The following is a 15,778-nucleotide window of genomic DNA, read 5'->3' on the forward strand; positions in this document are numbered from 1 at the left end:
ATGGCTCAGCTGCACTGTCAACCTTGAGTTGTGACACCAATGTGGTGTGTGATTCAAGCAAGAGTGTGGGAATGGTAGGGCTTGGGTGACAGCCCCAGTGGCATTCCTTACTGGGCCACAGCATTCGAGAGTTCACCTTTAGCCACAACCACTCAAACTTCAGTGGTTTCTAAACCTGTCCCTCTACATCTCCTTACCGTTCAATACCTGACTTTTACTGAACAGCCCTTGAGGTTTCCTATAAGATGTGGGGGGCCCCAAATTCAAGCTCATGGTTGGGAGACAAATGTTACTAAGTGGAATATTTAACATCGAGTCCAGATAAAGATGTCATTTCTAATAGGAGTGTAAAAGATGGATTACTCAAAAAACGGTGTTGAGACAACTGATTTGCCACTTGTAGAAGGAAATAAAGCTGGATTGCTACTTCATGCCTTATACCAACATAAGCTCCAGAGAGATTGAAGATTTAAGTGTAATGATGAAACCATTAAAATACTAGGAAAGGGCAAGCCCTGGTGGCCTAGTGGTTAAGTTTGGTGTGCTCCACTTTGGTGGCCCATGTTCAGTTCCTGGGTGTGGACCTACACAACTTGTCAGTGGCCATGCTGTGTGGCAGCTCACATATAAAAAGAGGAAGATTGGCAACAGATGTTAGCTCAGGGTGAATCTTCCTCAGCCAAACAAAACAAAACAAAACGAAAAATACTAGGAGGAAATATGGGTCATCGTCATAGACTGGGGTGATGTTCCAAAGTATGACATAAAATTCAAGAGTCATAAAGGATAAGATTAACACATTTACCTATGTAAAATCAAACTTCTTTGTGGCCAAAATGATTATAAACAAGGCTTAAAGATATATCATAAATTTGGGGGGAAGTGCTAATTTCCTTGATATTTAAAAAGATACAGTATAAAATGTAGAAGAAAGGAACAGCAAAGAAGAAAGACATACATGGACAATAAACTTGTGAAAAGATGTTCATACACATTCATAAAGAAATGAAAATCAAAGCAATAAATGATATCATTATTACTTTCAGATTAGCAAAGATTAAAATATTTGATAATTACCATTTTTGATATGGGAAGGGGTAATGCCAAACTCTTGGTGGGAACATAAATTAGGCTTTCAGAGGACAATTTGGCTTTAATCTACCTAAAATGTAAAATATATCCTTTGATCTAGCATTTCGACAATCAGGAACTGATCACACAGATACTATTTCTCAAGTCCATAAACAAACATGTACAAGAATATTCGAAAGGGAAGTATTTGTAATAGCACAGAAACAAAGTAAATGCCATCAAGGACATGTAAGACAATGAGGTAGATTGCTATATGCTAATATTTGAAAAGATGTCCAAGGAATCTTATAAAAGCAAAAAAAAAAAAATTGCAAAATTTTCATTTGTGTAAATATGCTTGTGTTTATTTAGAAAATTTCTGGAAGGATACATAATAAATATTAAAAGTGGTTCTTCCAGGGAGTGGGACCAAGTTGGGGGATTTTTTTCTTTCTACTTTAATCTTTCAGTATTTTTTTAAACCCTAAGTTTGATTTATTGTTTAGTAAAAAATCAAAAGATCAAACCTGCAACTAAAACAGAGCAGCATGAGAAAGAAAAGGAGGGGTGAGGTGAGGGGTAGAGATGGGTGACTCCAGCTGGAAACTACTCTGGGCACCTGCAGGCTCAGGGTCACCCTTCACGTGCAGGGCCTGGAAAAAGCTTTCAGGAGGTTGTGGGACCTGGTTTGGAGGCTCAGCACAAGCCTGGATTTCTGGTCTTACGGTGCAGCACCTCAAGTTCTCAGGGGCTCCCAGCACTCATTAGGTCCCTCTGTGGTCCAGAAAGGGCAGGGCTACTCTGTTTATGTGACCTGTGGCCTTGACAGGTGGGTGCAGATTTTGCGGGGGTTCCTAAGGCTCGAATCCTGGGGCTGAGCAGGCCTCTGGATGGCAAGCAGGCAGTGGAGACCACACTATGTCCATCAGTGGAACTGCTTTTGTGGAGGTTATCGTTCAAAGATGCAAGTTGCTTTAGCTAAGCTTTGTTTTTCTGCAAGACATTTCACGGATTCATCAGGCCTGACTGAGCGTCTCACATGGAGGAGGCAGTCAACAGTCTGTTGACCTAACATGGGCTAAATCACACAAGCAATCTTCTTGCCCTTGGCTATTGTATTCTAGGATTCTAGAAGGAATCTAGATTTATGGGAAAAGGGTTATTTTCCTCAGCAGTTTTTACCTGACAAATGCTTTGATTCAGTACTTAACTTTACAGACAGCTGTGAATTAACTTTGAGAAAAAACAGTGCTATTGGAGTATCAGTGGCAGAAGGAGAGATGCCACCTGTCGCCTGTTTAATGTAGGCAACTTGGCAGGAAAAATATATGAAACTACTATGTATACAAAGGTTAAAAAGAGACCTCAGGTATCAATTCTGTTGGGTATCCTACTCAAACACTGGGTAAGATGTCGTGCTGCCTGATTAATCTTCTTGATTAAAGTCAGTTTTCCCAACAAAGCCCAACTCCCAGGCATGCTGGCAAAGTCAGAATCACTCCATAAACCCTTGTAACTTGTTAATCAATGGAGAGTTAAAGTTTCAAGAAAAATGAAACTATCAAAAACTTTATGGGCAATTTACAAGTGACATACATTACGAAATCTGGAGTCAACCTGTACAAATGAAATCCATTCCTTTCAAAGTAAGATTGCTATGTCTCTTGGATGTTCCCAGAAAATATGTGGAAAAGTCCAAGGAAAGATAGATGAACAGATTTGAATCAGGCAATTTGAATCAGAGAATCTTTATGGATTAAAATATAATTCATGGATCTCTTTTAAAACCTAAATCCTTCTCTAAGGACACAGGACTATTTGAAAGGTCTTGTGTGATACAGACATCTCAACTGCAAGTTTGTTTTGGGAGTCAGTCATTGGTCTGCTTCTTGCTGAGTGGCTAAGGCTAAATGGCTCTGCAGGCAGAGCAGGAGGAAGAGAAGGAGCAGTTGGGACAGTGAATGTCTGAGGGATGGCCGGTCCAGGCCTGTGTTGGGGTTGAACGCTGGTGCAGCTACTCTCCCATATTCCAGGGCTGAAAAGAGAAGGGGGTGGCCCACGGGAGTGCCCAGCTGGGGTACAGCTGCAGCACAGCCAGCCTGTGGGAGTCGGGGTTGGTCCTGCAAGTTCAGGGAATAGAATTGGAGCAATTTTTCTGATCTCAGAGCCACAGCCAAGCTACCAACACTGTTAAACAAGTCAGAAATGTTCTGCTCACCCATGATGTGGGCTTGGTTAGTCCAGTTCCACTGGGACAGACCTGCTGCAAAAAACCATGTCTGGGCAAAAGTATGTTCTCCCTAGTCTGTGGAGTTGGGGCTAAAGTCTCGGGTTGGGGAGTGCAGCAAGCTGCCTTAGCTTATTCAGACTTGGAGGCCCTTGGCAGAGAGAGAGGAACGGTGAGAATTTCATTAATAGATGCTGGTTGCCCTGCTGTTCCTGAGAAAGGAAACTCTCTCTGCACAGAACTTCCTGGTCACAGTTTAAAATGTAGCTTCATTTTTCTTTTTAATAAAACTGAGCTGTTTATACCACATAATAAAACTCAACATAAGCAAGAACATTAAAAAAAGTCTTTTGTATTAGGCCCAAAGCTACAAAGCTAAGATTCTATGAATGTTTAAATAAAATTGGATAAATATACATACACTTGGTATGGGAATGACCTGCCTCTGGTCACCCTGAGGAAAAAGAAAAAAAAAAATAATTGTCAGGTTTGAAGAGAAGTAGATCACATACTCAGAAGAAACTTCAAAGCACTCTTGAGTACAGCAGACATATGACTTTCCATTCTCTGTACCCTGGTGATATTTGATGAACAGGAGGAACCCAAAGATTTTCCACAGTTAGGGCACTGGGCTCCACTCTGCCTCCCAGTTACCCCCTCCCCTGACAAACCAGGCTGGGTTCCTGAGGCTCATTAATCATCTTGTTTATTTAAATAGTGCCTCCCTTACTCCCAGGAATTTAATCCTTAATTGGAAAATAAAAATGAAAACCCATACTTTACTTTAATCCATGAACCCCTCTAATAACTGGCTTGTTTCTTCTTTTAAGTAAGTTTTTCCCTAAAAAGACTCAGCCTTAAGTCAATACAACATGCAGGGAAAGGAAGAAATTTCATCAGATTACAAGGAACTCCATGGTCACTCCAGATCCTCTTCTAGGGGAGGACTGGGCAGAAGGAACGAGGCAAGGTACAAGAAGTTCCCTCCGAGGCCACAGATGTGGGGACAGTTTTCCCTGTAAGAGGAACAGAACCTGTATTCATAAGGAGTGTTAAGAAAATTCAGGCCCCAAGGAAAGGCCTCAACCATTCCTCAAGCCTGGAATGCCAGCCATTCCAAACGTGGTTGATGAAAACACTTCATTTGAGCACCATTAAGAAATGCTAATAAAAGAACAAATTTATCTCCACTGAGTATTTCCAGTTTCCGTGCTTCTTCTTGTCTTTTAGATGGTGGGATGAGAGGCAATGAATAGCAGCCTCATGGTTCCTGGTAAGGAGCTACACTGTTTCAAGGTCTCCCACATGGAAGGCTTTGTGAAAAGTGTATCCATCTTTATTGAGGGGGTCACTGGTGACGGGGTCTCTAGGAAGGGGTCAAAGCTGACTGCTGACAGTTGCAGGTGGGTGGCACCTTTCTGAGCTCTGCTCTCACTCTCAGAACCATTTAGCAACTGCCCGATTATCTCTAGCTCCCAGTCACCACCTCTGCGGCGTAACAACAACTGTTGTTTCCTCTTAAGATGATCTCGATGGCTCTTGCCTTTTCCAAGACACTTGGGGCTTGTCTTAAGGATTCTAGCCTGCCTTCTGCCATTATTCAAGGCAGAGCTGTGCTGCTCTCTAACATGACAGCACAATCAAATCAAATCCCAGTTTTCAAGAACTTATGTGAAGAAGTTCATTTCAAAAGCTCTTAAATAATATTATTCCCAATATCTGGACCTAGGAGCAGGTCACTGCCCCAAGTGGGGGAGATTTTGACTAGAAGCTCACAAGTCCATTGGGTCACTGGAGAGTAGGGTTTCTCAACTCCAGTACTACCAACATGCTGAGCCTGATAATTCTGTGTCATGGGGGGCTATCCTGTGCACTGTAGGGTGCTTAATAGCATCCCTGGCCTCTACTCACTAGATGCCAGTAGAACCCCGAGTAATGACAACCAAAAATGTCTCCAGGCAACGCCAAATGTTCCCTAGGGGGCAAAACTGTCTCCAGTTGAGAACCGCTGTGCTAGTGGGAGACTACAAACAGCCCCTATACACAGGTGCCCCTTCAGATAAGATAAGCATATCAGTGATGTGAGAGAGAACAATAACAAATATCTGCAGGCTTGACAAAACACAGACTATGACCAAAGGTGCTACTCTAGACAGATACCTGGGCTTGAAAACTACCTTACAGGTCTACATGTATAAGCGTGTGAGCATACACGGGGTATGCATGTATTAGTGAGTGCCCAGCAACCCTTTTTACTGTGTCCTCACCCTTAGAGGTCCTCCATGGTCTTTGTCATTGGGGTCTTCTGGGTGCTGACTCCTCCTAGCCTCTGGCCAGGGGCTGCAGACTTCTATTTTGGGCCACTGGCCTGCAGGTCCAGCTTGTAACTGTGATAGTGGCAATGGTTGCCACCCCAGGTCACTGCTGCTGAAGCATTTCTCCAGGGCAAAGTAAATATGCAGGGTTGATAGAACTCTAGAGGCCAAGCGCTGCATTCTGTCCACAGCCTTCCTTCTTCCTCTGGCATGTTGAATTCCAAGAGGCAGGAAGAGTCAGGGAGTCAGCAGTAGAGACACGTCTAGAATCTGCTGACACCTAATTGGCCTGGGCTCCATGTTCCAGGTGTCCTGACCAAGCTGAGTGCAAAGGGCAGAGGGTACTCCTCTGGGAATCAGCTGCCCTACTTTGACCCGGGCTCTTTCACTGGAGTCTGATCTCCAGACTGAACAGTCAAGTGTTATGCAGATAATGCATTACTCAGAGTTAACTTAATTCTTCAAAAAGCCATTTTGACAAACGTTAACTGAAGAAAGTCCATGAATGAACACTAAGCCCAGGTGAGCTCAGCTCTGCCAGAGGAACTGCCTTTAAAGGCCTTTATTCTGAGACATACAGCTAAGCACTCCAGGAAACCTTCCAGGGGTGCACCATTTTCTCATGTCATTTCATCTAGTCAGACACTATTTTTAAATAGCTTTTACTGTGACAGCAGTGATTCGCTTCTCTTTTGTTATCCTCTGCAGGCCTCGGGTACAAACTATGTTCCCTTCACTGACGGTGACTCTCCACAGCAGTGATTTATAAATTGGGGAGGCAGAGTATGAGGAAAGCATACTGAGGGGAGATATTAGAATCTGGGGCTGTGACAAGGTTTACAGCGGAATCTTAACATACAAATTCCACTGAAATATTTTTCTACACCAATGCAGAGTACATTTACCGTCTGTTAAGGCAAGCCATCTTTCAGTATTTTTTTTCCAAAAATTTCTCAGCTATTCTTAGACATTTTTTTCTTCTATATAAATTTTAAGTCTTCCAGAAAGACAGCACATTTCTCCATAAATAAGAGCCACTGTATCAAAACCTTTTAATGATTCTATTTTTTTGTAGTATTTTGAGTTTTCTATGTATATAATCGTGTTATCTGCAAATAAAACTAATTTTGTATCTTTTCCATATTTGCACCAATGTTTCATTTTCTTGTCTTATTACATTAGCCAGAAACTGCCAATGATTTTTCTATGTTTTTTGCTGTTTATTTTCTATGTATTTGGCTGTACTGTTGATTGGTATATAAAGCTTTATGGCTATTATACACTTGATGTATTAGACCTTTTATCATTATAAAATGTCCCTCCTTCTCCTGTTAATGCTTTTGGCCTTGAATTCTGTTTTGTATGATATTAATGTTGCCACATTTGCTTTCTATTTATTTGAGCTACATTTTACATGCTGCCCATCTCTTTATTTTTGAGCTTTTTCTGTCTCTGTATGTTAGATGTTGGGCCAGAAATTATTAACCACCTACTCTAATAGTCATTAGCACTGTTCACCAAATAATTCCAGTTTTCTTTCTGGGCACATGGTAGGATTACATTTCCATGCCCCTTGAAGTTAGGTGTAGTCATGTGAATTGCTCTGGCCAATAAAATGTAAGTTGAAATGAGGCATGTTACTTTTAAGTGAAAACTTTAAGAGCTTTTTTCTTGCTGTGATAATCATGGAAGCAAAGAGACTATGGGCCTTCCTAAGTCTAGGTTCATGAATGAGGAAAAGATAGAATTATGCAGTCCAATAATGGCAGCTATTAGTCACATGTGGCTAGTCCAAATTAAGAGGTACAAGTGTAAAATACATATCAGATTTTGAAGAGTTAGTAAGATAAAAAGAATGTCAATTTTATCTCATTGATAATTTGTTCTATTGATTACATGTTGAAATAATATTTTGGACATATTGGGTTAAATAAAGTATATTATTAAAATTAATTTCATCTTTTTTTTTTTTTTGAGGAAGATTAGCCCCTGAGCTAACATCTGCTGCCAATCCTCCTCTTTTTGCTGAGGAAGACTGGCCCTGAGCTAACATCCGTGCCCATCTTCCTCTACTTTATATGTGGGGTACCTACCACAGCATGGCTTGCCAAGTGGTGCCATGTCTGCACCCGGGTTCCAAACTGGCGAACCCCAGGACACCAAAGCGGAACATGCACACTTAACTGCTATGTCACCAAGCCAGGCCCTGATTTTATCTTTTAAAAAATATCTTTAGAAATGAGGCTACTAGGAAAATTTAAATTACGTATAATTTAAAGCTCACATTATATTTCTATTGAGTAGTGCCACAGAATGGAAGGCCTAGCCAACCTATGACAAACACGTAGTGTGAGTGAAAAATAAACTTTTATTGTTTAAGCCTCTGAGGTTTTGAGGTTGTTACTGTAGCATAACTGAACCCACACTGACTAGTACATCTACTCAGTAGTCATTCCTCTTTTCCCCTTTGTGAAAAGAGCTCCAATTTTGTCAAGGGCAGCACTATGCTGGTCTAAACTCTTCCCTTTCGGGCCTCCCTTGTTGCTGGATGGTAGCCATGTAACAAAGTTCTCACCAATAAGACATAAGCACGAGTCTCCAGGGCTTTCTCTGAAAGCATCTACTTTCTGTAAAAGGGACAGACATGGCTACTGCTACTCCTCCTTCTCTTCTCCCCTTAAATGTGGATGTGATATCTGAAGCTTGCAACTTTGAGATGATAAACAAGCATGTGGATGAAGGAAAACATGCCAAGGTTGGTGGAACAGAAAGATGGAAAGACAGAAAAACAGAAAGAGTCTGGGTCCCTGATGGCATCATCAGGCATCTAAACTAACCTCAGCAACTGTCAGACTCAGGCTTTTTATGTGAGAAAAATAATCTCTTGTTTGTTTAAGCTATTATTTGTCAGTTTTTTATTTGCTGCCAAAACCATTCCTATCTGGTACAGGTATTTTCTTAGAAACAGCAGACAGCTGAATTTGTCAAGCCAATCTGATATAGTCTTGGTCTTTTGTTAGGAGAATTTAGATCATTAAACTTGGTTTTATGCCTACTCTTTATGTTAGGTTTACTACTACTTATTATGTTATTTGTTCTACTTCTCTTTCCTTAATTTTGATGGCTTGTTCACATTTCTTTCACTCCCGTGAATTTTGAGGATCTATTTTCTAATTAGTAATTAATGTTACTTGTTACAGTTCTATTCCTAATAATCATATTTATTCCTACATTTTCTATAATTATATTGTAACTGAACACCAATCTCACCTAGATTTTTTTCCCACTCTCTGAAACATTACATGTCTGAAAATGCACATCTTTTGTCTTAATAGATAAATGATATCTTGAATCATAATAGATTCAGTAGATAAATGAGTAGATAAAGATATCAGAATTTTTTGTAATTCTTTTCTCTCAGGAGCCTATAAAAATTTTTCCATAGTCTTCTGGTTCTCAGTATTGCTCATGAGAAGTCCGGTATGAGTATAATTCTCTTTTCCTTGAAAATGACTTGTTCTGGTCGTTTGTAAGATTCTCCCTATATACTTAATATACAGAATTTCAAGTGCATATATCTAGGCAGGTGCTCCCCAACCTGCCTCTAGACTTGGTAAGCCCTCTCAATCTGCACATTCAAGAGTTTTTTCAACCCAAGAAAAATTTCTTCTATTACTTTTTCTCTTTCTGGAACTCCTGTTATTTGCATATTAGGTCTCCCAGATGACTCTTCTCCCCTCCCACAATTACCATCTCTGTGTTTCTGGTCTGAATTGTAAGATATTTCTTCCACTTGCTCTTCCAGAACATTAATTCAGCCCTCAGCAGTGACCATTCTCATTCTCCTTTTCCTCAGTTTGTTTTACTGAATTTTTATATTCAGAAATCACTGGATTTTTTTTCAAGCTCTAAAAGTTACTTTTGTACTCAAAATTCATTTCCTGAGTTATCTACTAAAGTTCTCTTTTATCTCTTGCATTGGTTTTACCTTACTCTCATATTCTAGTTTTTTGACTTGGACTTTGTCGGCAGTGGCAAACGAGGGAGCATGGCAAGGCCCAGCAAGGAGTGCTGTTTTCATGGTCCAGCAGAGCCCAAACTGACAAACCACAGAGAGACGAAGAAAGCCTCTGTCTTAGTGGGCTCCTCCAGGGGACAAGAACTGAAAGCAATTCAGCTCATCAGTGCAGCCCCTCCAAGGACCACACACATCAAGTGGGCAGTGTAGGCCCTTTCCAAGGCTCCTGCTGGCTGTTAACCTCATAGGACTGTACATTTCAAGGCTTTGTCCTACGGCTCTAAGAGAGGCAAACATTTTCCTCTGTTGGTGGTTCCCTGCTTCTCACCAAGTACCAGAAAGAATGAATCCTGTGCTGCTCTTTCCCTTGGGGACGTCAGGAAAATTGAAGGCCTTAATGTACTTTCCAGATTGCACCAGCAGGCTCACCTCATGCCATGTGCTCAGGCTATCATCTTCCCAGAATCCTCTTCCTTACATTCATATGTACTTTTAAAATGATTTATTTTCTAATCACAAAAGCAATTTAAGCTTACTTTGTAAAAATTGGGAAAAGAAAAAAGAAAAAAAAGAGAAATAAAGCACAGAGGAGATGAAAAAGTCCTATATGCAAATCCACCAGTCTGAGATAATCTCTTCATATTTGGCATACAACATTCTAGTCTTATAAATGCCTGTATGTGTGTGTGTATGTATATGACTATATACATGCTTATAAATATACCACCTACTACATTTTAGTCTTTTCCCCAAATAATATATTGTGAACACTTGCCTATATCAGTAATATTTATGAGATGTCATTTTTAATGGTTGCATACTATTTGATTGTATGGTTACCCTATAGGTCTTTTACTGTCTATTGTTGATCATCATGTTGCTTATAATTTTGCAATATTATAATCTATGCTGGATAGTATCTTATAGTTAAATCTTTGCACATCCATAATTATGTCAAAAAGGTAGAACTTCTTGGGTAATCAAATAGGCATATTTTTAAGGTTTTAAGATCATATTGCCAAATTTCCCTCTGAAAAGGTGTAACCAATTAACACTTGTAGCAATAGTCAATTTATATCCTCTACCTTCCCTCTCACTATCCCCATGCCAAACCCCAATATTATCTTTAAAAATAGCTTTGATAATTTGATAGATGGAAAATTCTATCTCATTGTTTTAGTTTGCATTTCTTTGATTACTGACCATATTGAACATTTTTTCAAGTTTATTGACCAATTTTATTTCTTATTTTGTGAAATGCCTGTTCAAATACTTTGTTCATGTTATTTGGGAAATAAAGTTTTATGACTTTTGTGCCCTCAGTCTTGACTATCTTCATAATGAATAATTCCTTTTGCTTCTTTCAGTGATTTTTCACCTGAAGTTCTATTTTGACTGAGATTTAAAAAAAAAAAAGACTGCTTTCTTTTTGCTTATACATGTGTGATATCTTTCTGCTCATCCTTTTACTTTTAACTGTTCTGAGTAATTTTGTTTCAGATATGTCTGTTAGGCAGCATGTGGGTAGAATTTTATTTTTACCTATTGTGACAATCTGACTTAAAATTTTTTATTTGAGACACATAAAAGAATATATAACAAATATGTTTGTTATTAAACAAAGTAGTTAAACTCATTTAATTTATTATTGGCTCTTTTCCATGCCTCTGTTTCTCCTTTTGTCTTTCCATTTCTTTGTCAGCTACTGGTTCTTTAACTCTCTATTTCATGCATTCAACTACCCAGGAGAGAATGTTATAAAAATGTGAAGTGACTCTTACAACTCCTGTCAAATACATTCTTTAGTTGCTAAATGGGAATGACTGAGATATCCTTTAACAAAAAAGATGAATTTTTTGGTAATTTCAAATCTTTAAGTAAATGGCTGTACACATACTGTCATAGACTCTTATTAAGGATATTTGTCAAGGATCGGACAGATATTCAGTTACTTCAGTTTTGCTGAGTGCAAAGTTCCCCATCAGAACTGACCTTCTGAAGCCCACCATTCTCCTCTACCAGTGGTGGAAGCACATTAGGGCTGCTGGCTGGCGGGGCCTCCACATTATAATCACGGAAGCAGCAGAAGAAGGAGCTGAGGATGCTGCGATTCCTCTGTTTCTTTATGCTGACATTGCACTGGGATGCTGGAAAGAGAAACAGAGCATATTGTGGCCAACTTCAGCACGTAATGCAAGGTGAAAACTCAAATGTGCAGTTGCCCCCCAGAACCCTGATACCAGGAGACCCACTCAGGATGAGAGGATGAGGGGCCCCAGGAAGTTACTCTGAAGGATTGTTATTCAACATGTGAATCCTAGAGGGCCAGCTGGTTGATAGAGTACAATCCTGCTGGCTGGACAGAATTCCTCTGACCTCAGCCCAGTGGGGGCTGCTTGCTCATTAACTGACCCATCCTCAGGGTCAGGCACCATTTGCATTCCTGAACCCAGCAGATAAAGTCTTCTGACGCTGCACTAAGCACTACTTCAAAACAAAGATCCTTTTAGGCACAAATCAGACTTGACACTCTCTGAGAAACATTTCTCTGTTAAGGGTAACAAGAAAGGGTCATTTTGAAACTAGGTTCTTGGACACTCCCTGTTCATCATGAAAATGACTAACTTTATGGGTTAAGAAATAAGATGTGTAAGGGCACAAAGGAGCCCCCTTCTTAAACTCTGTCGTTTGTCAAGAAACTGATGGGAGGCTGGATCGACACAAGCTCAGGGCTGAAGATGTCCATTACACTTAAAAACATAAACAGCAAGAGATGTGGGCCAGAGAAAACATGCTCTGCCTGAGCAGGTTGGCCAGGGCAAAGCCCATCTTTATGAGACCCAGGGCAATACTGTGCCATGGACTCATTCCCTGGCCTGTCCTGGACTAAGGCTCCAAAGAGAGTGACGAATCCTTTCTGTTATCCAGGGCTTAAGACAAGCTGCCACAAGTCAGAAATAAAAGGGAAAAATTAGTATAGATAAAAAACACACCTCAGGGGAGGAGACTGACAACTTGGAGGGGCAGGAGCATTTTGCCTGGGAATGCAGCCAGGGCTGTCCCACCACATACCATGTCTGGGTGTGTCAGCAGTCCTCCGAGTAGAAGCCACAGGCAAAGGGACCATGCTTAGAGTTAATGGGAAAATCACCAGCGTAGGAAATGAATCAGGCTATATGATAACTGCTGGAGTTTCTCCCTTCCAAAAAGCACTTCTGGCATAATTCCTCTTTTTGTACACTTGAGTGACTTGTATAGCACTTTCCCTCTCAAGAGATCACAAAATCTTTGCTAAAGTCTTGAGGTTCTCTTCTGCCAGTAGCAAAACCAAATCCATTCAGATGGAAATTCTGAAAAAGGACTGAAAAACTGTTTTGCCAGCAGCTCCACAAGCATGGATGGTCTCTAGCCTGAATTGGGGCAAATGGCCCAGTAAGTGTGAATTTAAGATCCTCGTTCACTAAAAATGAGCTTTGGAACCATAAATCCCTGGGCCACAGGGACCACCAGGCACAGAGGCCCTCTAAGCAGCAGAAGTGGGAAGCGATAATGTTTACTACCCACTGTTTACCAAGGGCCAGCCTTCTAAATTCCAGCACTTTACAATCCTTATCTCATGTAATCCTCACAGCTACCCAAGGAGATAGGTGTTATTGCTTCCATCTTACTGCCAAGAAAATACAACCAGTAACTGCGTGTGCCAGGATTTGAACCCAAGTGGGCCTGTTTCCAAAGTATGTGCTTTCTCCATGCCATGCTGAAGACAATCTTGAAACAACTTAGGTCAGATCGAGAAGGAGGGAACATGCCAAATGGAGAGAAAACCATGGCAATAAACACACATCTTTAAACTGTTTCATTGTCACTTTTGGTGTTTTGGTTTTTATGACACACTCAAATAATTTAGTCAGAAGAAGAAAAAAACTGTCTCTTCCCTGGCTGACAGTACATTTCTCTGCAAATAAACAAGCTATTTGTTAATGTCTCAGGGACACTGAGCAGTCAATACCCAGGCTGGGCAGTAAACAGCTCTGCAAAAGCACCTTCCTAGATCCTATTTTCATCCTTGGATCACATAAATCTTCCCCATAACTAACAAATTAACAAACTAACTTATATGCTAAAAAAATCCTAAACCTGGAGCCAGTGAGCTACTTATAATTTCCACCATATGATTACTTACTATGTAGGAGCCACAAATAGAGCTGTGGGAGTCACGAATTAGCTTGAGTCATTAGGGAGGCCGTTATCCCCCCGATGGGGAAACTTTAGCTTGTTCAGGTTCTCCCTTCTCTGTATGAAGAGGTGAAGAGCCCAAGGGTGCAGAAGGGTCCAGGCCTCTTCCTGCCAAATAAGGTTAGTTCTAGGGACTGCAAGAACTGGGGGCTTTCTCAATTTCCAATCACTCTTGGATTGGTCTGGTACTCTCAAAATTAGGCTAGCCAGGATAAAAGATGGACTTCCTCAGGACCAGCATTAGCCTCACTCGACCCTCACATTCATTTATTCCTGAAAGGGCTCAAAATGCGGGCTGTCTGGGTCTAATGACCCCACTGCCTTCCACCCCCCGCTGCTGCCTCCCCTCCAGCTGTAACACAGAAGGCCCTTGATTCACTCATAACCCGTCTGGTAAAAGGGTTTTAGTTGATACATGAAATTAAAATCCATAGTTTAATGAACAAATGTTTATATTATAACATTAGATTAAAAAAACTAGATAAATAATTGTATGTCTGAATTGATCAAAATTGTGCAAAACAAATTAAAAGAGACTATAACAGAGAAAAGACTGGCGAAAATATGTCAAATGTTAAAAGTAAGTAACAGACTATGGGTGTTTACATTTCTTCCTTCTGTATTTTCCAAACGCTTTATGGTAATTATATATTACTTTAACAATGGAGAAAAGCAGTCTTGTTAAGCTTTCTTTCAGCAACTTTGTAAAACTCAAGAGAAACCATATCCTACTTCTAAACCTAAACCTTTAGACCTACTCCCTTCCTTTTCCGCTCCAAGCCTGTGAAGTGAAAACCAGGCAACAAGAGTGTTGTAAGCATCCTCCTGAGGCCTCCAGAAGCCTCTCTCTCAGCCTGTCAACTTGGGGCTCATCATCCCCCTCTTCACCCAGAGCACCAATCTCCTGGTCTAAACATCCACCCTTTTCCCTCTCATTAAGGAGTTGGTTCTGATATCCTTAACAGCTCTTAAACCTGTCCTCAACAATTCCCTGTCCCTGTCACAACCCAGCTGAGGCCCTCATCATTTTGTCCCTGGACAACTACAATAGCTTCTTGACTTGTTTCCCTGCTGCTGATTTAGTATCCTATAATTAATTACTGACATGATCCACCTAGTTCGTGAAACCCAGCAAGTGAGTAGACTGTTTGGTGGTTATGAGTGTGGGCTCTCAAGTCAACTTGCCAAGGTGTAGAATGCTGGCTCGACCAGCAATAGTACAGGACACAGGTTAAGTTACATGACTTTGTGCTTCAGTTTCCCTATCTATAAAATGGGGATAATAAAGGTACTCATCTTATAGGCTTGTTGTGAGAATTAAATGAGTTATTATAAAGTACTCAGAACAGTGCCTAGCACAGGGTAAGCACTTCATAAATGTTAGCTCTTACTATTATCATTAGTCTCTTAAAAGCTTTTTTTTTTGCGTCGTAAAAGAGCAAGGGTTCTGCAGGAAAATTCTGGATCAAAGGCTGGATTTTGTGGGTATGTATTTTTTCCCTGGCATCTGACAACTAGGAGGCAAAACTTACTATAACAGACCTTGGTTATATAAACTGTAGTTTAGAAAGGAAAACCAGAAAAATCTCAGGAAGTGATTCTACTCAATCGCTCTAAAAACTGGATGTAGAGATGAGGAAACAAAAGGGAGTGGTTAAGTGTCCAAAGGAGCTCTGCTGGGGGCTGTTTATCTGTTTCACTTAGAAAAAGAACAATGCTTTTCAGTTGAGGGGAGAAAGTACCTACTCTCTCTCCCCCACTCCCTTACACAACTCCCCCTGGGGATGCAGCTTAACTCTCTCCTCGGCTGAGCACTGCATCTGCCCAGACTGTATCTGAAGCAGGGTCTCTTTGCCTCAAGCTGTGCATCAAAAAGGAGCATCCTCCTACGCTAGGAGGTCCACATGAGGA

General features: G+C 40.7%; 1 protein-coding gene across 2 annotated transcripts in view; it reads right to left on the reverse strand.

Moving 5' to 3' along the window:
* CTDSPL (CTD small phosphatase like) overlaps positions 1-15,778 on the reverse strand; it is a 111,592-nt gene that overhangs the window by 21,235 nt on the left and 74,579 nt on the right. The window contains exons 2-3 of one of the 2 annotated variants that reach the window (XM_023620742.2): positions 11,624-11,778; positions 3,720-3,752 (exon numbers count right to left, since the gene is read on the reverse strand). In XM_023620742.2, the coding sequence (XP_023476510.1) occupies positions 3,720-3,752; positions 11,624-11,778 (188 nt within the window). The remainder of the gene's footprint in view (positions 1-3,719; positions 3,753-11,623; positions 11,779-15,778) is intronic. The other variant, XM_023620743.2, reaches the window with a different exon arrangement.

Source organism: Equus caballus, chromosome 16, assembly GCF_041296265.1.
Source record: "Equus caballus isolate H_3958 breed thoroughbred chromosome 16, TB-T2T, whole genome shotgun sequence".
In the NCBI taxonomy this organism is placed as follows: Eukaryota; Metazoa; Chordata; class Mammalia; order Perissodactyla; family Equidae; genus Equus; species Equus caballus.